This window comes from Haliotis rubra, unplaced genomic scaffold, assembly GCF_003918875.1.
Source record: "Haliotis rubra isolate DU_JTF1 unplaced genomic scaffold, ASM391887v1 Scf254, whole genome shotgun sequence".
Taxonomy (NCBI): Eukaryota; Metazoa; Mollusca; class Gastropoda; order Lepetellida; family Haliotidae; genus Haliotis; species Haliotis rubra.
In genome coordinates, this window is record NW_025766603.1 from 320,805 (window position 1) to 347,657 (window position 26,853).

General features: G+C 40.6%; 1 protein-coding gene across 1 annotated transcript; it reads right to left on the reverse strand.

Annotated features, from left to right (window-relative positions):
• Nucleotides 1-337: 337 nt before the first annotated feature.
• LOC124279654 lies at nucleotides 338-20,073 on the reverse strand. The gene is made up of 7 exons (XM_046715490.1): nucleotides 19,933-20,073; nucleotides 15,958-16,027; nucleotides 12,190-12,266; nucleotides 10,233-10,301; nucleotides 4,526-4,851; nucleotides 2,605-2,772; nucleotides 338-624 (listed from the first exon to the last, which is right to left on the reverse strand). Exons 1-6 carry the CDS (start codon nucleotides 19,936-19,938, stop codon nucleotides 2,622-2,624), a joined length of 699 nt encoding a protein of 232 aa, XP_046571446.1. The 5' UTR covers nucleotides 19,939-20,073; the 3' UTR covers nucleotides 338-624; nucleotides 2,605-2,621.
• Nucleotides 20,074-26,853: the final 6,780 nt, after the last annotated feature.

The window sequence follows — 26,853 nt, forward strand, 5'->3', positions numbered from 1 at the left end:
GGGTTTTTGGGTTTTTTTTGGGGGGTGTGTCTTAGTTGTGTATGGGGGCTCTGCCACTCAGTATCCTGCATTTGAGATGAGCAGGGAGACTAATTGTCCCCCTTTGGTAGCATAACTCTACTGTTTATCACAATTTCTCTTATCAATTATTTGCATTTTTCGAAATTCCAATGTATTTATCAATTCTTTCAATTATTTTATCAAAATTTGATGAATTTCATGAAACTTTCATAATTACTCTTATTTTCTCAGTAGAAGTAACAGGTAAAACTTTTAAATGTCGACAAAAAACATAACAAGATTTCGTTGTATACGAACTAAACAAAACACAAGCATATTTCAAAGAACAGTATCTATATTGTCATTTTGTAATTTAAGAATCGGAAGACTTCATCTCGCAAATAAAGGCAAAGTACCAATCAGGTGTCTCGTTCCGACACAGCCACCCGTTCGACGCCGAGGAGCCGGATAGGTTGACCATGGAGATGCTTGTCCGATGTTGTTCATCCAAAGGAAAGGATGAAATCCAAGACTGATACTGAAAAGCGGACCCATCTACCCACGTCCATCGGCGCCAGAAGGGATGACGATAGCCGCCTATCCACACAGCTTTTGCAGGAAATCCTGGAATGACATCAATATGTCTTCGATTATGTCAAACTGGGATTGTCTGTTGGTTGTTTAACACCGCACTAAACAATATTCCAGCTACATGACACGGTCTGTAAATTGAGTCTGGATAACACAATCCAGTGATCAACAGCATGAGCATTGATCTATGCAATTGGGATACGATGACATGTGTCAACCAAGTCAGCGAGTCTGACCACCCGATTCCGTTAGTCGCCTTTTACTACAAGCATGGGTTACTGAGTACCAATTCTAATCCGAATCAAAAACAAATGTGAGAGTCTGGGAAACTGTAATAGCCGGAACATACACTGACTGACTGACTGAGTTTGGTTTTACGCCGCTTTTAGCAATATTCCAGCAACATCACGGCGCGGGAACACCAGAAATGGGCTTCACACATTGTACCCATGTGGGGATGCGAACCCGGTCTTCGGCGTGACGAGCCAACGCTTTAACCACTAGGCTACCCCATCGCTCCGGGAACATACACAAGTAACATAGCTAATGTGAACATACACAAGTAACTACTGATGATTCTGCAGTTTTTAGTTTAAAATATGTCAAGCAAAATCTTATTGAACTAAAATTGAAAAAGTGCCTGAACTAGTGGGGGAACACTATCCAGAAGATTATAGGACAAAAACCCATAAGGACAATAAAAAATAAATGAGGACCTTTAGACAAATCCCCCAAACATGTTTTAAGTATGGAGTGATTGACTTAAGTGACATGTTTTGAATGAGTCAGTAATAGTGTATGAAAAGTTTAATTAATCAACTTAGTATTTATATATGTACACATTATTAAGTATTTCAACTCACTATAAATATATGCTCCATAAACTAAGCAGGCAGTAGCATCCCAGCATGGCATATTGTAGAATAATAAGGGTGGTGTCAAGTGAAGCTATGAAGGTTATATGGATACCAAGAAGAGCACTAGAAAGTCATACATTCCCCATGTTCAGATCGAAGAGATGCTAACATCTCCATAGACTTTCTATCGGTGTGAGACATAGCATCAGGTTGTGTTGACAGTACACATTATATGTGATATTGGCTAAATAAAATATTTGAATAATAAACAGTCTTTATTATTTGGGTTTTTTGTCCTACATGATGGGTTTATTTGTTCTAATTTTTTTTGTCCTTGGGGGCTTTCGTCCACAGGGGTTTATGTCCGCACACCATCCAGAAAGCTAAGATCATGGGTTCGAATCCCGGCTTACCATGTTCACGTTTCAAGGTCTGTCAGCAGTATGAATCCAGGACAAAATCCCCCCGGACAAATCCCCCCCAAAAAAAAATCCACTCCGGACATAATCCCCCCCTTCCTTAACATTAAAACGGACAAAATCCCCCCTACTCATCTTTAGCTTTAGATTAACGGTTCTTTAATCCTTGTTATCATGTTTTGATAGAACAGCTTTGTTAACAATTGCAGGAGAGTTGGAGAAGATTGTTTTAGCTATGTAAACTGGCATAGAACTGACAAAAAACGGACTAAATTTCCTCTACTCATCTTTAGCTTGGTTCTCCTGATCTTTGATAAACACTTAATCCCCTTCGATGTTAACTGGCTGAACAGGGACTATGCTATGATCAAATAACATAAATGACAAATGAATAAATGTAAAATAATGTATGAATAAATAAATATGCAATGAATGAAGTGAATGTGCTCAAAATATGGGTCTAGGACAAATGCCAAGTCAAGAAGGGTGGTAATTGTCCTCTAAGTAATGGTAAAATAACTGGGTGGCTCTTGTCCTAGGTGGCATTTGTCCGGGTGGCTTTTGTCCGGGTGGCTTTTGTCCTGCTCCCGCTCAAAATATGTGCTATGTGCTCCTTGACCTTCTTAAAATATTGACAAACAATTATGTGAATGTGCTCAAAATATGTGCTATGTGCTCTTTGACCTTGTTGAAATATTTTGACCAATAATTAAATGGATATCTTTAACTTGTTTAACCTGCTGTGTTCAGGAGGTTAGCCAGAAACTGCTGTTCCTGCTTGCTGTTCACTGACACGAGATGTGAACCCATCTGAGAACATGTCGTCTTGGCCCTTTCCCACTGCAACGACTTGTAGACGATCCTGTAGCAGCTGCCCGCAAAGCCAACATAATCTGACGGACAAACTGCAACAAGGAAAAATCAGCTGAATAACTTCAATTATATATTGTACATTCAACTCTAATGCCTTCAGTTGCCATTACACATTGTTGACAATATACCCGACATAATCTGATGGACAAACTGCAACAAGGAAAAATCAGCTGAATAACTTCAATTATATATTGTACATTCAACTCTAATGCCTTCAGTTGCCATTACACATTGTTGACAATATACCCGACATAATCTGATGGACAAACTGCAACAAGGAAAAATCAGCTGAATAACTTTAATTGTATATTGTAGATTCAACTCTAATGCCTTCAACTGCCATTACACATTGTTGACAATCCACAAGGGTAGAATCGAGTCTAATGATTTGTGTTGCTATTATAAATTGTTGACAATCCACAAGGTAGAATCGAGTCTAATGATTTGTGTTGCTATTATAAAATGTTGACAATACACAAGGTAGAATCGAGTCTAATGATTTGTGTTGCTATTATACAATGTTGACAATCCACAAGGTTGAATACACTCTGATGACTTCAGTTGACATTATATTTTGTTGACAATACATAAGGTTTGGTTTAAACATATTTTTATTCTTGAAAGAATCTGGTTTGGTAAACAAGCAAAGCTTTGCTTTTGTGAATACCTCACCAGTACAAATATAACACAAACTGAACACTCAAGAACTAGACAAAAGACAGAATGAAATAGACAAAATGAAAATCTAAAATCGGAACAACGTATGTGCATTGAGAATTGTAATTAACAACGCGCTCGCAGTTACGTTTCAATACTTTTTGTTAAGATAATTGTTATTTGTTATTTCCTTTAGACCGTTTTATCGAAACGTTTAGTCTTGCAAATGAATTGGTGGAGAGACTCTATAATCTCCTGGTGGAGAGACTCTATAATCTCCTTATTTTCTTTGTTGGTAGTTGGCGGTGTTCCGTATAACACAGTTTGGAGGCTGTGACCACTTACATAAAAGTATGCATTATTTCTGATGGCAGTATATAATTTACATGTAAAGAGATAATGAATAACATTTTCATTGTGGTATCCACAAGCGCATTCAGCATTAGTTGATATGTATCTGTTGATTTTATCCGCATTTAGATCACTGCAGCCGAGCTGTGAAAAACACGTCCAGTCCCTATATTAATACAAAATATATACAATCTCAGCTTGTGTTTGTTCATTATTTGTGATGGGTGTAGGGAATTGTCCTACTGGTTACAAAACAGGAGTGGGGAAATGTCAAGATGGGGAAATGTCATGTGGGGAATTGTCCTGATGGGGAAATGTCATGTGGGGAATTGTCCTAGTGGGGAATTGTCCTGATGGGGAAATGTCTTACACTCGGTAGAATCAATACTGATGACTTCAGTATGAATACACCATGCTTTTATCATATTTCTCCACTTTCAAAAAGTCATTCTGTATTCAGGTAATTCGATGTTTGTTTGTTATTTATTTTTCTCAGTAATATTCCAGCTTTTTGGTGGGGGTCTATAAATATTCAAATCTGGTCCACACAATCCAGTGATCAACATCATGAGTATCGATCTACACAATTGGGATACATACAGTGACATGTGTCAACCGATCGAGTCAGCAAGCCTGGCCAACCGATCCTGTTAGTCGCCTCTTACGACAAACATTTGTTGCTGAAGATCAATTCTAACCCAGATCTTCACGGAATCGGGTAATTCAAATTATATACATGGTAATGCATATTAGCTCTATATTTTGTGGATACATTACCTGTATTTGATGTAGAAGTCGTCGGGGGGCGAGATGGGGTTAAAGTTGATGTGGAAGCGGGCGGCGTGGGCGTGGCGTGGCGGCGTGGAGGGTGTCGTGGGTGTAGATGTCACAGTGGAAGAAGGTGTCGTAGTCGCAGTAGATGTCGTTGTGGATGCTGATGTTTGTGTCACACCCTGCCTCTGACACATAACCCGATTGCAGTTGTTGCTATGGCAACAATCGAAACAAATACTTTCTACTTTCATGTTGTTCCGTTTCCAGAGATGTGCGGCTGTCCGCCTTCTACCAACGATATCTGGTCGGACTGGTACCACATCGCATACCTGGAGACAAGCGACAATATTGAACATATTAAACAGTGAACTACGTTTATCACGAGTACGTTTATAACCAACTGGTTCTGTTTGTCCCGACCGCTTGCTGTATCTTTTAAGATATTGTCGCGCAAGGGAAATTTGTCTTGCATTCAAAGACTGACTGACTGAGTTTGGTTTTACGCCGCTTTTAGCAATATTCCAGCAATATCACGGCGGGGGACACCAGAAATGGGCTTCACTCATTGTACCCATGTGGGGATTCGAACCCGGGTCTTCGGCGTGACGAGCCAACGCTTTAACCACTAGACTACCCACCGCCCCTCTTGCATTCAAAGAGCCAATACAATGCATATAACAACAAATAATTTAAAGTATACATAATTATTATTATTATGCTATATGCTAATATTTGTACAACGCCAATATCTAGCTCAGCTGCTTAAAGACGCTTTGTTTTTCCCTCGATCATTGGATGGCAATCTCAAACAGAACATCGTATAATCAATCTGAACTCCTGGGACCATACAGCTATGTTCACAATGTCAAGCTAATCACAATATAATGGTGAATCATAACCAAAGTACATAATATAATAATCACTCGTGCCACATCATTGATTTCACTATTACAATTTTGGAGGAAGACTAAGAAGTTCTATGCTGTATGGGACAAATGACTTTGAAGTTTTGTAATGCATGATTTTGAAGCGGCGACCAGAAGGCAGAAATTCATAACATTCCTTTAAAAAGTGTGATGGTCCGATTGAATGGCCAGCGCTTTCTTTTTAACTTTTGACTCATACTTAAATGATAGAGGGTCGAAATTGAAGCCGCAAAGTTTGCTGGATATGTTTACAATCTTGTCAAGTTTGTTTTTTCTGTGTAAGAGGAAAATCGCCATACCATGCACTACACTACATACCACTACACTTAGAATATCTATATATATTCTATTTCCATGTCAAATGTCCTCGTCACGATATGGCTGCAATATTGCCGATGTGACGTTAAATAATAACTCACTCACTCACTCACTAGACTAACGCTTATATACTCAGTAACAAAGTTTTGCAACACCCAATGAAACAGTCCAATAAACAGAAAGAAATGAGGATAAGAATCACTGCATCGTTTGAAACTTTACTTTGAACATTTTCGATTACAAAACTGAAACAAACAGTTGTGACGTCATTACAAAATGGAAAGCAAAGGCACTACAAAGTGAGAGATGGGTCAGTGAAATTCACACACACAAACAAGAAGACTCAGACTCAGACTCAGACTAGTTTATTCAATACTACAGGCCTTATGACCTAAGGTACAATTACAGCAGAATATTATATTTTGTCACGTGGATAAACAAAACTTATAATTAAGAACGGCGTGCATTAAATACATGCTTCAAATATAATGATAGTAATTTGATTGTTTGAGGATTTTGTGAAGAAATAAGTTTGATGAAGTTACATTTGTTTGGCACAACAGAAGTTAACCAAGGTAAATATTTCATTCGAAGTGCAGAATATTTTGGACAGGAAAATAGTATGTGAACTTCATCTTCGATGTTGAGATCCATGCAATGTTCACAGCAGATGGTATAGTCGTACTGTTGTTTCTCCTTCCTGTATGCATTTACCTTCAGATTGTTCAATGCTATTCTGAATTTACAGAATGCACGTACCAAAGACTTGTCTTGGAGGACAAGTAATATATGTTTCTGTGTTAAAATCAGTTTTATATCCAGAGTATAATGACAGATAACTTGAGGTAGAAATAGACAAATGCCAATCCTGGATAAAGATATCCTGTAACCTTTGTTTGAAAGTGCTGATAAATAACTTCTCGTCACCAACTTGTTGTGAGAACCAAGTCCATGCGAAACCTGTTGAAAAGAGCAGAGATCTAACCTCTGACACCCAGTTATGTCTTCCATTATCGTCTAAAGATTTGAGAAGAAGATAGCTCTGCCTTGGATATCTAGAGGAGTCTATTCGTAGTAGTTTCAACCAGTATTTGATTACTCTCATTCTGGTATACACAAACACACTGCAGCGACCTGTTTCACCCAATATTGCTTTGTTTGATGCAAATTTCCCAACAGATATAAATCGTTTAAGGAAAGAGGTATGGACCTTTTCAATTGTTTCATTGTATAATGTTCCCCATATCTCGGAGCCATAAAGAAGGATTGGTAAAATCTTGCAGTCGAAGATAGTCATTGCTGTAGAGAACGTCATTGCTTGGTTACGTTTAAATAGCTGGTATACTGGCCTTAATGCTTTCGATGCCTGTGATGCGAGATTGCTACATGCAGCTGACCATTTTAGCCTAGATGAGAATAGTAGACCAAGATACTTGTAGTATGTTGTACACTTCAATTGTTCACCCGCATAGAACCACTCCTCCTTCTTGCGTATAATTCCACCATTACGAAAAACGATTATTCTTGTTTTATCCATATTGACACAGAGTCCCCAAGACTTGCAGTACTGGTATAATACGTCTAGTTGTTGTTGCAAACCTATAACCGTGTAAGAAAACATGTTGACGTCATCAGCAAATAACAGCATCTTAATATCCTCGATGTCCTGAGAAACAAAGACTCCGTGTTTGCAGGTCTGGTAGATTTCAGTGGCTAATTCATTGATGAAAACAGTAAATAAAAGCATACATCCTTCGCGCACTCCAGAACTTGTCAGGAAGGAGTCAGTTTTCCCGTTGTCAACCTTCACACATGCTTTGACTGACATATACATATTAGCCAGTACGTTATATATTTTACCATGACATACATGTATTAAAAGCGAGTAAAGCAGTTTGTCCCTATCTACCAGATCAAAGGCTATTTTGAAATCAATAAAAGCGCAGTGAAAACGACACAAGAAGAGGTCAGTATCGAGTGTGTCGGCCCTCAGCTTGCTGTACCGCCACACAACCTTTTCTCAAGCTTATGACGAGCTGCCGAACCTGATGAAGGGTGATGTCTCCCCATTCCAGCTGAAGGGCATTGCCATTCTGGATGTTAGAATGGTTCTTCCGCAAGCTTCTCCCGAGAATGTCCCAGGCATGTTCGTTTGGTCTGGTGACCTTGCTGGCCATGCTAAGACGTGAATGTTGTTGTGCTGCAGCAGATTTTGAGTCAGGCCAGCTGTATGTGGACGTGCATTGTCCTGTTGGAAAGTGTCCGGGACGTTGCCTAAGGAAGGGTATGACCACCGGCGTTATCACCAGATGGCAATATGGCTGAGCTGTCAGGGTGCCGTTTTATCACAATCAGATCAGTGTTGCCGTCCCAGAGGATCCCTCCCCAAACCATGACACCTCCGTGACACCCGTAACGGTCACGCTCCATGACGTTGCCAGGTTGAAAACGTTCTCCTCGACGTCGCCATACACGATTTCTGCCATCTCTAAACTGCAGATAGCATGTCATACAGACCCTGAACCAAATACATCCAAGAAATCCCACGCAAGTCTAAAAATGTGGCAACTCTAGATTTCCACAGCTAGTCGCAGGGCTCCTTTTCATTACATTTAATTTTTTCACGAAAAGCTTTTTTTCTGTAAAATATCTTCATTTCAGAGACTATAGCTAGTTGTTAGTCTAAACTGCAGACAGAAACGCGAATTCGTCACTAAAAAGGACTTCCTTCCACTGAGTAAGGCGCCATCTTTGATGGGCACGCGTCCATGTTAACCGTTCTTGAAAATGACGTGGCGTTAACGGTATAGCCTTGAGGAGACGACGGGCACGGAGCCCAGCAGAACGGAGACGATTACGGACGAGCTGCGAATGCACTCGTGTTCCTGTAGTCCGCCGAAGACTTTGAGCAGGATCTGGTGCACTGGCAAATCTGTTGCGACGTGATGACGTCACAAGATAACAATCTTCACGTGGCGTCTGCCACTGCGTGGGTGGTCTTTCACCGTTCCAGTTTGTGCCTGGCGTGACTGGAGACGTGTAATGGTACAACGGTGGACCTGAAAATGTCTGACAACCTGTTGTAAGCTCATCCCGGCTCTCAGCATTCCAATGGCATTTTCTGGCATTCCCCTGTGACGCCCCATTGTGTTACAACCTTGTGATGTGGTGTTGTTGTTTTTTTATCTGACTGTAAGCAGTTCTGATGTGTGCAATTATTTTCATACTGATTTTAACGATTGAGTTAAAGTGGGACCCATATTCCGTTAAATCACGTGCAGTGTTAACCCACAGGATGCACGAGCGTTTTGTACAGCCCAATTTGGTGTGTTTGTGCGATGTGACATGCCAGTTCTTCCCAGACATTATTGACTTCATACTAACATTTCTGGAGTTTACAGTTGCCAATATTTGGGTGTCGCTAAACTTTTGTTACTGAGTATATATATGATTTGGATGGTAACAGAAAAAACCATTTAATTTGAAAAAGGCGCCCCAGGGAGACCCGAGGTTCTCAACCTGAGGAAATCTAGACTTGGGCTTTAGCTTTAAGGCTTTAGCATTGAAGGCAGTAGCGAAAATAATGTGGTTCGGGAACTGTGAGACAGACTGCACTACACTACGCTCAACGACACCACACTACACGCCACGACACGACAACATTAATTGTCAGGACCTCATATTACGAGCAAAGACCCGTAACACGTATTGATGGGGGTTGTCCGGACCCCTGCTTGTGTATACGTTGTGAATACTATGCTGTTTTGTGACAGTTATAGAATGCAGGTTGTATGAACGCCCACTGGGTTGCATCCTCGATAATCCCCAGGATATACGTTCCGATAAATCTCCACTATACCCTGGATGCATCTACGGCTCCATTATTTTATTACCTCCCTTTGCTGGCTCCGCATTCTCACAGTAGCCAATCAGATAAACCGCCGTTACAACCGAGCTTGCCAGTGTCAACAAAGATAGCGGTCGCACCCGTGAATGTTTGTTCGCAGTGCGACTCAGATTTGGGGGGGGAAAACATACAGACAAATTGACAGGTCTGAAACCTTAAAAATATATATGCAAGAACTCCTTCTACCTCTATTAGAGTACCTCTGCAACAATATATTATTGTGTTGCCAAGTTTAATAGGTTAGATAATTTAGAAAGCGAAAGTGAATTGTGATTGGTACGCTCAACTTCCCAGCGTAGACACCTGATTTGGATAACAAGCCAACCAAAGGAGGTAATAAAATCATCGGCTCGAGCCGTAGATGCATCCAGGGTATAGTGGAGATTTATCGGAACGTATACCCTGGAGATTATCGAGGATGTATGGGTTAATGTGTAGAGTATTAAGCAATCACATTACGTTGTATCCTTTTGAATGTGTATCGTGATTAACATAATATGTATAGGTTAACCCCTGAGCTCCACATCACATCCTCCTGACACTTCCATAGACTGATTACCAGGCTATCCTGGCACCCCATCCTGTATCTGGTGATGTTAGAGTGCCTGTACTTGTATGTGAAGCACAGCTGTGGAATGGAAACACACCATGTTAGAAAACATTGTACATGTTAAGTTAATTTCTGCACAAAGCCTAAAAGAAAAGTGAACTCATGTGTTGTGACCTCTCTTTGAATATAGTAAAGAAAACTAAAAACATTGTTGACCCGTTAAGATCCGGGTTAGAATCGTCCATCAGAAACCCATGCTTGTCGTAGGAGGCGACTAACGGGATCTGGTGGTCAGGCTCGCTGACTTTGTTGACACATGTCATCGTATCCCAATTGCGCAGATCGATCACGGGATTGTCTGGCCCAGACTCGGTTATTTACAGACCGCCGCCATATATACTATTCACACTTTGCTAAGGATCAAATCATGGATTCAACAGAAAACTATGATGTGGGGTCAAATTTGGTTTAAATATCTAAGCTTATTGTAAGCATGGATCCTAGGTTTCAGTATGTCACTGCATCTTGTGGATCCCATACCTGCTATTGACACGTGTTGTGTACTTGACAATGACTCGTTCCATGATTTGCAAAATTGTTGATTGGTGCCATTTAAACCATTTTTATGGTTACTCATGTATTAAGTGCTTAAGGTTAGAATAAAGTGGCTGTCTGCCTAAAGAGGGGTTATCATATTATTATTAATCCAGTTTTAAATGCATACAATTTCAAACTATATATCTACGTTTAGGTAAAGTTGTGATTTTTTGTGATCCTTATCAAAGTGTGAGTAGTATAGCTGTAATTTTGCTATGTGCGGAGTTAAACAACTAGTGAGTGAGGGTGTTGGGTTTTACGCGGCTTTTAGCAATATTCCAGCAATATCACGGCGGGGGACACCAGAAATGGGCTTCACACATTTTACCCATGTAGGGAATCGAATCCGGGTCTTCGGCGTGACAAGCGAACGCTTTACCCACTAGGCTACCCCACCGCCCCGTTAACCAACTAACAAACAAATAGAAACATTGTTGAAAGGTACCACCATCAAATACTGCATTCTCCAAAACTTCATCTTACAAACAGTATGAAAGAACCTTTCCAATAAAAATAGTATGGGTTGTTTTATAGAGTAATTTATGTTTGACGTAATTGTTTTAGCCGGGCACTTGGGACATTAATATGTATATCTTTCTCTATGATTTGAGGTTAACTGAGTGAATGAGTATGGTTTTATGTCGCTTTTGATATAATATCACGGCGAGGGACACCAGAAATTGGCTTCACACATTGTACCCATGTGGGGAATCGAACCAGGGTCTTCGGCGTGACGAGCCAACGCTTTACCCACTGGACTACCCCACCGCCCGTCTTAATGTTGGACAGATCCTTTGAATTAACTTCAATAGCCTTCATGTTATGAAAGGGGCGGTAGGATAGGTTTGTGGTTAAAGCGTTAGCTCGTCACGCCGAAGACCCGGGTTCGATTCCCCACATGGGGTACAATGTGTGAAGCTCATTTCTGGTGTCCCCCGCCGTGACATTGCTGGAGTATTGCTAAAAGCGGCGTAAAAACTCTCTCACTCACTCACTCACTCACGCATGTTATGAACTATTAACATCAGAGTATATTTCCCAGTGTTGTATAAATAATCCCAATTTCGGCGGTACCGTTCTTAGCATACACACGTTACACTTAAAACACCCGTGAAGGTCAGGGTTAGAATATTGATCGTCAGTAACCCATGCTTGTCGTAAGAGGCGACTAACGGGATCGGGTGGTCAAGCTCGCTGACTTGGTTGACACATGTCATCGGTTCCCAATTGCGCAGATCGATGCTCATGTTGTTGATCACTGGATTGTCTGGTCCAGACTCGATTATTTACAGATATAGCTGGAATATCGCTGAGTGCGGCGTAAAACTGAACTTACTCACTCACTACACTTAAACTCTGTACAACTTACCTCGGTTAGCTGGCAAACAGTTGAGCGGCTACACATACTTGGATTAACAACATCATCACAGTCGAGGCACTGAAGCGCTATTTTCGGGAGGTAGTTAGGTTAAATATATAATACAACACAATGGCAACAAATGAAGGACCACAATAGCCATTAAATCTAAGTTCTAAGTATGGGGGGACGGACAAATCCCCCCCCCCATCCCCCCGACAAAATCCCATAGGATTTCTTTGGACAAAATTCCACACCAACATGATCAACATAGGACAAAATTCCATTTTTATATGTTATTGCTTCCCTTTTCACCAGATTTAATTAGCATGTTTTCATGACAGAAGCGGGGCGGTGGGTAGCCTAGTGGTTAAAGCGTTGGCTCGTTACGCCGAAGACTCGGGTTCGAATCCCCACATGGGTACAATGTGTGAAGCCCATTTCTGATGTCCCCCGCCGTGATATTGCTGGAATATTGGTAAAAGCGGCGTAAAACCAAACTCAGTCAGTCAGTCATGACAGAAGCCGGTGAGATAAGTCGATTAGCATGTTTTCGTAACCGAGGCTAGTCGCTCCATTGATAAATTGTATACATGTGTCTGTGATGATGACCCTTTTCATCAGTGTTCCAAAATGGAAGTACTGAAGAGCAATAAGGGAGGGGTTAAAATAGCATCAGATGGATTTTTGTACACTAAGAGGTGAGGTGAGGTGAAATTGGGTTTAACGTCGTGCTTGAGAATATTTCACTCACACGACGACGTGCATGCGTGTGTATGTGTATGTGCGGCTGCTTGTACTAGCCCAGACTGAAGCTGGTTTTATAGTGCTAGCTCACTGAGATACCATGCCGCAGTGAAGCATGAATACCCCACTCAGACACATTATACTGACTCCAAGCCGACCAGTACCCATTAATGCCGAGCGCCAGGCAGGGACCAACAAGTACCATTTTTTAACGTCTTTTGGTATGACGCGGTCGGGGATCGGGCGGACGCTCTAACCACTACACCACGGAGGCGGTCGCTCCATTGATAAATTGTATACATGTGTCTGTGATGATGACCCTCTTCATCAGTGTTCCAAACTAGAAGTACTGAAGAGCAATAAGGAAGGAGTTAAAATAGCATTAGAGGGATTTTTGTACACTAAGAAGATTACAAATAGGAGCAGTATTACGTGGGAATGTTCAAGAAATATTGTCGTGGGTCCATGAAGACATCGTTGACCATGGAGCATCCGGTTCTTGTTACATCTCATTGTCATCCAGTCATACATCAATTAAGATGTACAAAGATGATGATGTTCTAGAATGATGCTTTAGATGATTACATGTACCATGAACATATACCAGAACGATGAATTATGTTATGAGACTGCGTTGAATCATGTTATTAGTGCTTATGATGAATACTGCTTATTTATGAGGAAAAATGACAGCATCTATTTCAAAATACATTGTATGTCATTTTTCACACTGTTGGGATTTTGTCACCCAGTGTGCAGACATTTTGTCATGTGCGATTTTGTCCTATGGGATTTTGTTTGAGTAGAATTTTGTCCGGGTGGGATTTTGTCCGGGTGGGATTTTGTCGGGTGGAATTTTGTCCTGTGGGATTTTGTCCGGGTGGGATTTTGTCCTCGGGGGATTTTGTACGGATGGGATTTTGTTCTGGTGGGATTTTGAGCGGGCGGGATTTTGTCTGGGTGGGATTTTTCTTTTTCGGATAGGATTTTGATAGGATTTTGTCTGGTTAGGATTTTTCTGTCTGTGATTGTTTTTTTTCGGATAGGATTTTGTCTGGTTAGGATTTTGTCCGGATGGGATTTTTCTTTTCAGATAGGATTTTGTCTGGATGGGATTTTTCTTTTCGGATAGGATTTTTGTCTGTCTAGGATTTTGTGTCGGATGGGATTTTTCTTTTCGGATGGGATTTTTTGGGTGGGATTTTTCGGATATGATTTTGTCTTGGTGGGATTTAGTCTGCATGGGATTTTTCCGGTCCTATGGGATTTTGTCTGGGATTTTGTCGATAGGAGATTTTCTCCTGATGGGATTTTGTCCTGGTGGGATTTTTTGTAAGGATTTTCTCTGGGTGGGATTTTGTCGGATAGGATTTTGTCTGGTTAGGATTTTTGTCGAGGATAGGATTTTTCTTTTCGGATGGGATTTTGTCTGGTTAGGATTTTTTGTCTGGATGGGATTTTTGATTTTTTGTCTGGGTGGGATTTTTCTTTTTAGGATAGGATTTTTGTCCTGGTGGGATTTTTCTTTTCGGATAGGATTTTTGTCTGGTTAGGATTTTGTCCGGATGGGATTTTTCTTTTCGGATAGGAGTTTGTCTGGGTGGGATTTTTTCTTTTTTGGATAGGATTTTTGTCTGGTTAGGATTTTGTCCTAATGGGATTTTTCTTTTCGGATAGGATTTTGTCTGGATGGGATTTTTCTTTTCGGATAGGATTTTGTCTGGGTGGGATTTTTCTTTTCGGATAGGATTTTGTCTGGTTAGGATTTTGTCTGGATGGGATTTTTCTTTTCGGATAGGATTTTGTCTGGGTGGGATTTTTCTTTTCGGATAGGATTTTGTCTGGTTAGGATTTTGTCTGGGTGGGATATTTCTTTTCGGATAGGATTTTGTCTGGTTAGGATTTTGTCCGGATGGGATTTTTCTTTTCGGATAGGATTTTGTCTGGATGGGATTTTTCTTTTCGGATAGGATTTTGTCTGGTTAGGATTTTCTCTGGGTGTGATTTTTCCGGATTTTTTCGGATATGATTTTTGTCTGCGTGGGATTTTGTCCGGGTGGGATTTTGTCCGGGCGGGATTTTGTCTGGGTGGAATTTTGTCGGGATAGATTTTTTGTCTGGGTGGGATTTTGTCCTATGGGATTTTGTCCTGGTGGGATTTTGTCCTACCCTCTAAGTAGGACCTAGCGTGAGTTCGATCCATGTCAGTTTCATTGCCCCATTTGGTATGAAAGTAAAGAGAGCAAACTACGTTTATAACGAACACGTTTATGACGAACTGACGGATATAACGAACTGTGCTTTTGGTGCCGATCATTTGATCTATGTTTTAGTCGAAATGCGTATATCGAACTACCGTTATACCGAAGTAAAATGTCTGGTGCCTTCGAGATCGTTATAACCGTAGTCTACAGTAGTTACGTTATACTGAGGTTTTGCTTAGATTAAAGATCATCGTATGTACAAACTACATGTTATTTAACATCATGAACTCATTTGATTTCTGTGTTCTAAAACACATGATAGTCTTCATTACTGTTTTGATTTCAGATTTATACAACCATATACAAACGCCTTAGACCAGTCGTCATAGTTACATGGAACCCCAGTCTAAGTAAACTGGTCCGTTCGGCCGTCTCGCGTTTGACTGGACGGTCATAGGTCGCTCAAAGGTTAGCTGACCTTCTACTAGGGTTTGTTAGACTCAGTATAGCAGTGTAACGAATAAAACTGAGCATAATTTTACTTAGCCTGATGGAACCCGTGAAGATCCGGGTTAGAATTGATCTTCAGCAACGCATGCTTATCGTAAGAGGCGACTAACGGGATCAGGTGGTCAGACTCGCTGACTTGGTCGATGCATGTCATCGTATCCCAATTGCGTAGATCGATGCTCATGCTGTTGATCACTGGATTGTCTAGACAGTACACGACTACTGACAGACCGCCGTCATATAGCTAGAATATTGCTGATTGTGGCGTCAATCAAGAAACACAATATTTTATATCTTGAGATGTCGACTCAAAACCTACCTCCGGGTTGCCCATTGCTGGACGTCCAAAGCCCCACTGCAGACATTGCCAAAACAAGCCACCGATGTGTCTGCAACCGAACATGATGTGGTATAAAGGGAGATACTGGAACAGCCTCAGCTCGGTGAATGTCTGACAACATGGAGTATGCTTCAAAACGTGGCAAACAAGCAAAAAATGCAGTGAAACACACGAGTAGGATATATCAGTAACCAAATTGCTACCAGGTGTTATCTATGTGTAATGCCGTTACCAAGGTAACATCAAGTTTTACTTGTGTTTAATGATAACAATAATAATATCAGTTACCATAGCACAAGTGCAATGTTCACATATGTACCATGAATATCAGCCCTTGTTATCTGTGTAATATTCACATCCGTAACACAAGCTACATCGGCCCTTGTTATCTGTGTAATACTCACATCCGTAACACAAGCTACATCAGCCCTTGTTATCTGTGTAACATTCACATCCGTAACACAAGATACATCGGCCCTTGTTATCTGTGTAATATTCACATCCGTAACACAAGTTACATCATCCCTTGTTATCTGTGTAATACTTACATCCATGACACAAGTTACATCGGCCCTTGTTATCTGTGTAATACTCACATCCGTAACACAAGTTACATCAGCCCTTGTTATCTGTGTAATATTCACATCCGTAACACAAGTTACATCGGCCCTTGTTATCTGTGTAATATTCACATCCGTAACACAAGATACATCGGCCCTTGTTATCTGTGTAATACTCACATCCGTAACACAAGATACATCAGCCCTTGTTATCTGTGTAATATTCACATCCGTAACACAAGTTACATCAGCCCTTGTTATCTGTGTAATACTCACATCCGTAACACAAGTTACATCGGCCCTTGTTATCTGTGTAATATTCACATCCGTAACACAAGTTACATCATCCCTTGTTATCTGTGTAATATTCACATCCGTAACACAAGTTACATCGGCCCTTGTTATCTATGTAATACTCACATCCATAACACAAGTTACATCGGCCCTTGTTATCTATCCGTAATGCTACGTCGGCCCTTGTTATCTATGTAATATCCACACAAGTTACATCGGCCCTTGTTATCACATGTGTAATACTACTGGCCATCCATACAGTTATTCATCCGTAACATCCGTAACATTAAATACATCAGCCCTTGTTATCTATGCAATACTCACATCCGTGGTAAATAAGTTACATCGGCCCTTGTTATCTGTGTAATACTCCACATCCGTAATACAAGTTACACATCATCCCCTTGTTATCTGGTGTAATACTCACATCCGTAACAAAAGTTACATCGGCCCTTGTTATGTAATATTCACATCCGTAACACAAATTACATCGGCCCTTGTTATCTGTGCAATGCACATCTGGTAACAAGTTACATCATCCCTTGTTATCTGTGTAATATCCTCACATCCGTAACACAAGTTACATCAGCCCTTGTTATCTGTGTAATACTCACATCCGTAACACAAGTTACATCAGCCCTTGTTATCTGTGTAATATTCACATCCGTAACACAAGTTATATCATCCCTTTATTATCTGTGTACTCACATTAATATAACCAGCCCATCAGCCCTGTATGCAATTACTCACATCCGTAGCACAGGTTACATCAGCCCTTGTTATCTGTGTAATACACACATCCGTAACACAAGTTACATCAGCCCTTGTTATCTGTGTAATACTCACATCCGTAACACAAGTTACATCAGCCCTTGTTATCTGTGTAATACTCACATCCGTAACACAAATAACATCAGCCCTTGTTATCTGTGTAATACTTACATCCGTAACCCAAGTTACATCATCCCTTGTTATCTGTGTAATATCCACACATCCGTAACCCAAATAACATCAGCCCTTGTTATCTGTGCAATACTTACATCGGTAACCCAAATAACATCAGCCCTTGTTATCTGTGCAATACTTACATCGGTAACCCAAATAACATCAGCCCTTGTTATCTGTGCAATACTCACATCGGTAACCCAAATAACATCAGCCCTTGTTATCAATGGATACATCCGTAACCCAAATAACATCAGCCCTTGTTATCTGTGCAATTCTCACATCGGTAACCCAAATAACATCAGCCCTTGTTATCTATGGAAACATCCGTAACCCAAATAACATCAGCCCTTGTTATCTCTGCAATTCTCACATCGGTAACCCAAATAACATCAGCCCTTGTTATCTGTGCAATATCTAGTATATCAAGATAACATCCGTAACCCAAATAACATCAGCCCTTGTTATCTGTGCAATTCTTCACATCCAGTAACCAAATAACATCAGCCCTTGTTATCTGTGCAATGCTCACATCCGTAACCAAATAACATCAGCCCTTGTTATCTGTGCAATAATCACATCCGTAACACAAATAACATCAGCCATGGTTATCTGTGCAATGCTTCATCATCCGGTAACAAATAACATCAGCCCTTGTTATCTGTGTAATACTCACATCCGTAACCCAAATAACATCAGCCCTTGTTATCTGTGCAATACTCACATCGGTAACCCAAATAACATCAGCCCTTGTTATCTGTGCAATTCTCACATCCGTAACCCAAATAACATCAGCCCTTGTTATCTGTGCAATACTTACATCGGTAACCCAAATAACATCAGCCCTTGTTATCTGTGCAATACTCACATCCGTAACCCAAATAACATCAGCCCTTGTTATCTGTGCAATACTCACATCCGTAACCCAAATAACATCAGCCCTTGTTATCTGTGCAATTCTCACATCCGTAACCCAAAACATCGGTACATCAGCCCTTGTTATCTGTGCAATACTCACATCCGTAACCCAAATAACATCAGCCGACATCAACCCTTGTTATCTGTGCAGTTCTCATCCGTAATTAAGATAACATCAGCCCTTGTTTGCAATGCTCACATCCGTAACCCAAATAACATCAGCCCTTGTTATCTGTGCAATACTCACATCCGTAACCCAAATAACATCAGCCCTTGTTATCTGTATATGATATACATCACATCCGTAACCCAAATAACATCAGCCCTTGTTATCTGTGCAATACTTACATCCGTAACCCAAATAACATCAGCCCTTGTTATCTGTGCAATATCCACATCCGTAACCCAAATAACATCAGCCCTTGTTATCTGTGCAATACTCACATCCGTAACCCAAATAACATCAGCCCTTGTTATCTGTGCAATACTCACATCCGTAACCCAAATAACATCAGCCCTTGTTATCTGTGCAATACTCACATCGGTAACCCAAATAACATCAACCCCTTGTTACATCATCCGTAACATCAAATAATGATACATCAAGTTACATCAGCCCTTGATTATCTGTGCAATACTCACATCGGTAACCCAAATAACATCAGCCCTTGTTATCTGTGCAATACTCACATCCGTAACCCAAATAACATCAGCCCTTGTTATCTGTGCAATACTCACATCCGTAACCCAAATAACATCAGCCCTTGTTATCTGTGCAATACTCACATCGGTAACCTAATAACATCAGCCCTTGTTATCTGTGGTAACCCAAATAACATCAACCCTTGTTATCTGTGCAACAACATCGGTAACCCAAATAACATCAGCCCTTGCTATCTGTGCAATACTCACATCGGTTACTCAAATAACATCGCCCCTTGTTATCTGTGCAATACTCACATCCGTAACCCACAAAACATCAGCCCTTGTTATCTGTGCAACACTCACATCCGTAACCCAAATAACATCAGCCCTTGTTATCTGTGCAATACTCACATCGGTAACCCAAAGAACATCAGCTATGTCATCTGTGCAATACTCACATCGGTAACCCAAATAACATCAGCCCTTGTTATCTGTGCAATACTTACATCCTAAACCCAAATAACATCAGCCCTTGTTATCTGTACAACAGATGATACATTAGCCCCGATGAGAAGGGAAAAGGTCTACTTACATCCATAACCACGGGAAGTATAGACAAAGGAACTAGACGTCCTGGCTCGGTGATGTGTCATACGACATAGCGTTATCTTGTCATTTACTCCTGACCTTTTGACACATGTTCCTTTGTCTTATCTTGGTGACGTAGAAGAGGTATCATAATGAGTCAAAAACTGGTATTTTTACGAGTCTTTACCATACACAGACGTTCTGATCACACATTAAGGTAATACAACCTCGGGAAAGTCAATAGTCAGTGATGTCACCAAGACACGTGACACTGCTCTATCAGCCCGGCCAATGAAACGTCAAGCCTGTCAATTAGGGGGACGGACAAAATCCCAATCGGACAAAATCCCACCCAGAGAAAATCCCATAGAACAAAATTTCTTTGGACAAAATCCCACACCAAAATAACAATATAGGACAAAATCCCATTTTTAATCCCATGTTTTCATGACAGAGGCCAGTGGGATAAGATTATTAGCATGTTTTCGTGACAAAGGCCAGTGAGCTAATTCAGTGATTCCAGATAGATGCTGCAATTTGTCGAGACAATGCTGGTGCAACATTCCAGGGGGGAGAGACTATCAAAGAGGCAGAAGAACAGTCTAAGCAAACTTAGGCTCAGTATTAGTACTGCTATACTGAGTCTAACAAACCCTAGTAGAAGGTCGCGTCAGCTAACCTTTGAGCGACCTATGACCGTCCAATGAAACGCGTAACGGTCGAACGGATTTAACCAATCAGTCAACGGCTACTATTTAGGGTTCGGCGGGACTTACAACACGGCTTTTGGATTTTCTCTTTCCCGGTCGCTGCCACTAATCTCTCAACAAACAAAAATCCGCATAAAATACAGATATTGGACCTGCAGTATATACGTTAAGGGGTTTCTGATGACATGGTTACTATTAGCTTATATTTCCGCAGGATGACATCCTGGAATACTGACAAAAACGCTATTTTCAGCGACATCTGGTTCCCGGGCCTCTCATTAGTTTATAAACATTAGTTTAGTTTATAAACTAATGAGAATTAGTTTATAAACTAATGAGAGTCCCGGGAACCAGGATTTTTTCAGCGACTGTTTACTCGCTCGGAAGCGAAAATAACATTCGGAATCGTTCGTGTTTTCTAGGTAAAAGTTCAAACGGTATGTGCGAGTTTTCACTTTCGCGATTTGGTAAGCTGTGTTCTGATTGGTCATTTCAAAAGGTTAGCTGACGCGACCTTCTACTAGGGTTTGTTAGACTCAGCATAGCAGTGTAACGAATAATACTGAGCCTAAGTTTACTTAGACTGGCAGAAGAAATTCCGGATCCAGACAGCTAAGCGCCTCCAGAACTTGTGCATTGACAGAAAAAAGGGAAAGATTGACATTCTGACAAACTGTCAGGAGTTGAATGAGAGTTACTATGAGATGAATCATGTTATTATGCTTATGTGCATTTTGTAAATAATGCTTTTTTATGAGGAAAAATAAAAATATCTATTTCAAAATAAAGTGTAGATCTATGTCATTTTTCACACTGCTGGGATTTTGTCCTCAGTGTGCAGACATTTTGTCCTGTGGGATTTTGTCCGGTTTGAATTTTGTCCTACCCTCGTCTTTCAGTTCCTTGGGTCACTCGTCACTCGTTGTCATGCATTTATGTTTTCTAGCTCCAGCTTTACCACACTGTCCTCCATGGCCTGTCAAACATTCTCGGTCGGGTGGAGGTCTGGTGAAGCGGCATTAAAACCGATCACTTGTATTTCATGGCCTCGAAGCCACCGATTGGTGACCGCTGATGTGTCATTACGGTCGTTGTCTTGCTGAAGAAGTAAGGACACACCACTTTCTCCTATGATCGAATGTATGACCTTCTTCTGAAATTTTACAGAACTTAACATAATCTACTATTCCTGATATTTCCAAAAGGGCGTCATCCCCAACTTGATTGTACAGACTCGTGAAGATCGGGTTAGAATTTATCTTCAGCAACCTATGCTCGTTGTACGAGGCGACTAACGGGACAGGGTGGTCAGGCTCGCTGACTTGACTGACACATGTCATTGTATCCAAATTGGGTAGATCGACGTCAATCACTATTTACTTGTCTCATTAACGTGAACATTACTCCTGTAAAATGACTCGGTGAGAAAATATGCATTGTGTCTCATTCTTAGAGTGTTGACATGAACTTCTTCTACACTAAATCAGAACCAGTTGTAAGGCCAGGCGTTTGAGTTTAAATTGAGTAATCTGCAACTGAATAACATTGCGTCAGATGTATTTTTACAGCATGTCCATCCAGTAATCAAAATCGTCCATGTTAGTCAATATTCAAGGCTGCCTTTGTAACATTACGACAGTGACCAGAGATTTGGTAGATGACATTTGGTGCGGGCCTGTGTCTGGTGTGGATAGATTCTTGTACGCTCTACACAAAACCAATGTTTTCCCACAGACTTCCAAAGTAACATTATATTTTCTTCAAAAATAACCAGGCAGTTAACAGCTATTTCATATACAGATATGCACATGATGCCATTGAAGCTGCAATAAAATCGCAACCTTTTGCTAGGTTAAAAATTCATATTTCGAGTACAGGAAGCTGAAAACCCCAACCCCGGTTCCGCAGCAAATGTCACCTACTTGAAAATATCTGTGCACACATTCAGTATAAGTCATCGTGTTTAAAACGAGAGCACTAAGTATTGAAAAATGTTTTCAGTTTTAATTACAGGTCGGATGTACATTGTAAAAACACGAAAATCTAACACAAATTCACCCAATCACAGCTGTCAGATGATTCAGTCTGCACTGAAAAGTGCTTGTAAACTGCGGAATCTAATTTAGTTTTGTAAAACCTGTTAAAGGCACAAGCTAAGGTAGCCCAAATTTGTGACTTTATATCTGCTTCGGGTACATGTACATTTTGGGGCGTTGGGGTAGCCTAGTGGTTAAAGCGTTCGCTCGTCACGCCGAAGACCCGGGTTAAATTCCCTACATGGGTTCGTTCGTGTGTGAAGCCCATTTCTGGTGTCTCCCGCCGTGATATTGCTGGAATATTACTTAAAGCGGTGTAAAACCTTACTCACTCACTCACACACTCACATGGCTCTTAACGTTAGACTATAGGGAATGGCTCTCAGAGCTGTGGAATGACAGGGGACAAGTGAATGGTAACAAATTACGCACATTTCGTCTATTTAAGCAATATCTTTTTACAGAGCTACGTCAACACTATTTTGACAGATCGCAACGTAGTATATTTGCAAATTTCCGTTGTGGTACATTTCCTGTACAGGTTGAACTAGGCAGATTTAAACGGCCTAGGACCCCTTTGGAAGAACGCATTTGCAGTAAATGTAACTACAGTAATGAAGTCGAGGATGAAATTCATTTCTTGGCATGTTATAGTTTTTATTCGGATATCAGATACGACTGGAGCGCTGTGTCGGCAGTATACTCTTCCTTTACCCAGTACACCCCTGTTGACCAGGTCACTCTCATTATGCAAGATAGCCAGTGCATTAAACAAGTAACCGCTTTACTCCTACGCATGTTTAGGCGTCGTCAACTCACAAATTCATCTACCTCTTCACTATTTAACTTTACTCTGTTGTCCTGCTATCGTCGGGGACCAATTTCGAATTCCCAGTAATATTACACTATTTTAATAGCTCTTAGTAATTTATTATTTATTTTAACCCTTATCTCTAAATGCAATATAGTGTCGCATAGGCTGTAGTGTTGTACCATAGGCCGGATGTTGTACTCAATTTTATGCCTGTATTATATGATGCCTTTTATGATGTACAACTGTGGACACATTAATACACAATTTTCTTCTTCTTCTTCTTCTTCTTCTTCTTCTCTTCCCATTTCTGGTGTCCCCCCGCCGTGATATTGCTGGAATATTGCTAAAAGCGGTGTAAAACCTAACTCACTCACTCACTTACTCACTCACTCACTCACTCACTCACTCACTACTGAATTACATGATATGTTACATAACGTAAAAATTGTATGGAAACGTTAGGGTTTTGTGTGGTGATTATAGAAAACGCTAAGCATTTTATCAACGCTGCCTTGAATCTCATACGGCACATAGTAGAGTTGTCTCCCTTACATTATCTCTTTTATTTAACCGACCAGGAGCTGCCAATAAAAACAGTTTGTTTTTGTTTGTTTTTAACGTCGCACCCAGCAATATTCCAGCTATAAAACACCAGTGCCATGGGTTATATACACAGAGACTTCAGTTTACATGGAGATAAATATATATAACCACCTCGATGAACAATAGTGTCGTCACGGTCAACTCTGTACAAACTCCGTCTTGTCAAATCATAGGCGTAGGAACTGGGGGGCGGGGCAGCCCCAGAATTAAATATATATTTTACAAGCTGGAACTTTTTTTAGGGACCATAATAGAGAATTAAACACAAATTCAAGCCTCTGGTAACGTTGAAAAAATAACATGATCAAAAACAAAATTTCCGCTAATGATAGAATCCTAATTTTTTAATTCATGTCACTCAAAAGTGGAAATAGAGGCAGTCAGGCTGTTATTAACAGCCAACATGGATTCGAATCAGCGGTAAGTTGACAACATACATTGACATTACAGTGTAGTCTATACAGTAACATTTAGTTTACAGTAATAGACATATTTTAAGTATAATAGGTGCTGTTTGATTTATTTATTGAAAATCTAAACAATAACAATAAGACACGATTTCAAACTCATACATTGGCAGTGAGAGAGCTGGTTTTATCTGAAAGCCGAATTCATGTATGAAATAAGAATGGCTGCATTATTATACCCCCGCTACGACATAGTCGCTGGTATACAGCGCTCCGCCCGTCCGCCCGTGTGTCCGTGCGTCCGGAATGGTTTCTCTGAGCATAACTCAAAAAAGTGTACCACTTACAAACTACAAATTTGGCATGGAACTTACCCTTATGGTGCCATTGTGGATTTTGGCTTTCAATTGCATGATGCCAAAATTGAAAGTTTTCCAAAAATATTATTTTGGTATTCAATAATGGTATTGAAGGCGATCAGACTATAAGCGGGGGTATGTGAGCTGTGCTCACTTCTGCCTTGTTATTGAATGTAATTATAATATATTTATAGTATAAAACTATTGTGTTTCAGATGCACTAGCCTGTATAAACAGTCAATCTAGTGTAACCTGAATAATGTAATGCATTTGCTATTAATTAAAGTTTCAAGTGAACTCGTCTGTCCTTTTCATATATCTCCTCTCTCCACCCCACTCCCCACCCCCGTTACCAATTTCGAAAAATCTCCCCCCAACTTTTAAACTGTTCCTACGCCTATGCAAATGTTTGAGTGCATAAGGTCCAAGAGTAGTATTACAATACCAGCGAATCCTAACACGTCTGAATTGTTACTAACAAGCTGTATTTGGGTATGTTGGGTCGAATGCCACTTTAAGCAGTATTACGATGCAAAGGAATACTCACATATGGTGGCTGATTAGGGCCATCGCTTTCTCGCCTTAAAATTTGGAGGCGAGAAAGCGATATCACGAGACGAGAAGGCAATAACACGAGACGAGAAAGCGATAACACGAGACGAGAAAGCGATAGCACGAGACGAGAAAGCGATAACTCGAGACGAGAAAGCGATAACACGAGACGAGAAAGCGATAGCACGAATGGCCCTAATCAGCCACCATACTAACATGGTTTTAGTCTGTCATACAGACCCTGAAGCAAATGTATCCAAGTCTAGAAAATGTGGCAAGTCTAGATTTCCACAGGTCAAAGTCTCATTATATTTTATTGTATTTACTATGACCTTTTTTCTCTAAAATATGTTCATTTCAGAGACTAATTGTTAGTTTAACATGGTTTATTTGAGTGTGTTTAGTCTAATGTCACTTTCACCAGTATTAAAATTCAAACGAGTGAGAGCGTGAGTTTAGTTTTACGCCGCACTCAGCAATATTTCAGCTATAATATGGTGGCGGTCTGTAAATGCTCGAGTCTGGATCAGATAATCCAGTGATCAACAGCATGATCGTCGACTACACAATTGGGATACGATGACATGTGTCAACCCAGTCAGCGAACCTGACCACCCGATCCCGTCGCCTCTTACGACAAGCATGGGTAGCTGAAGACCAATTCTATCCCGGACCTTCACGGGTCTCGATTCAAACGAATACTAACAAGTTTTATTTGATTATGCTGGGTCTAATGACACTTTGAGAGGTATTATAATTCTGCGAATCCTAGCAAGTCTAAACCGGGTGGGTTGGGTGAAGCGTAGACAAACATCGAGACGCCGAAATTAACAAGTTTTACAGAAAAAAAACAGTCACTGTTCCTAAATTATGTTCATAAAATAGAAATCAATAGGAGGAGCCCAGGGACTTTCTTCATTTTCTTAAAATGCGGTTTTCTGGACTTGCCACATGTTCCAGACTTGCGTGTTCTGTTTTGGGTATATAATTTTAAGGGCTAGACTGTCTCACAGTCCCTGAACCGTATAATTTCCCTCATGCCTAGCCCTTTCTGCGGTGCTAAAGCCCTAAATGAAGCAGATTTCATGAAGATCTGGATCTCCCTTCTCTCTGGGAGCTCCTTGTCAATTTAAATGGAATAGTTTGTTTCTATTAAAAGTATGTATATTCAGAGACTAAGAGTTTATGAGTCCCATGACGTCGGTAAGACAGACTTGGTGACTTACCTGTCCAGGTGGACGTGTGTATTGAACGGCACATAAATTTGCAATTAATGGCCAAATATCAATTCACAACAGCAATTTAAAGGTACAGGGTGTTGCACGAAAGTGTGAAGATACAGTGAAGCCGACATGGGTGTGTGTACCGAAACCTGGAGGAGAGCTATAGGATGTTTTATTCCGACCAGGGTGAGACGTGTGTTTTTTTGCCCCGTTATAAGGCT

Bases quoted from the DNA above. Each gene is read 5' to 3' on its own strand.
- LOC124279654 (XM_046715490.1), bottom strand. The intron at 10,302-12,189 runs GTAAGTTGTACA...TCCATTCCACAG, and splicing joins CTGTTTGCCAGCTAACCGAG to CTGTGCTTCACATACAAGTA. The intron at 4,852-10,232 runs GTAATCAGTCTA...GCTTGTCTCCAG, and splicing joins TGGGGTGCCAGGATAGCCTG to GTATGCGATGTGGTACCAGT.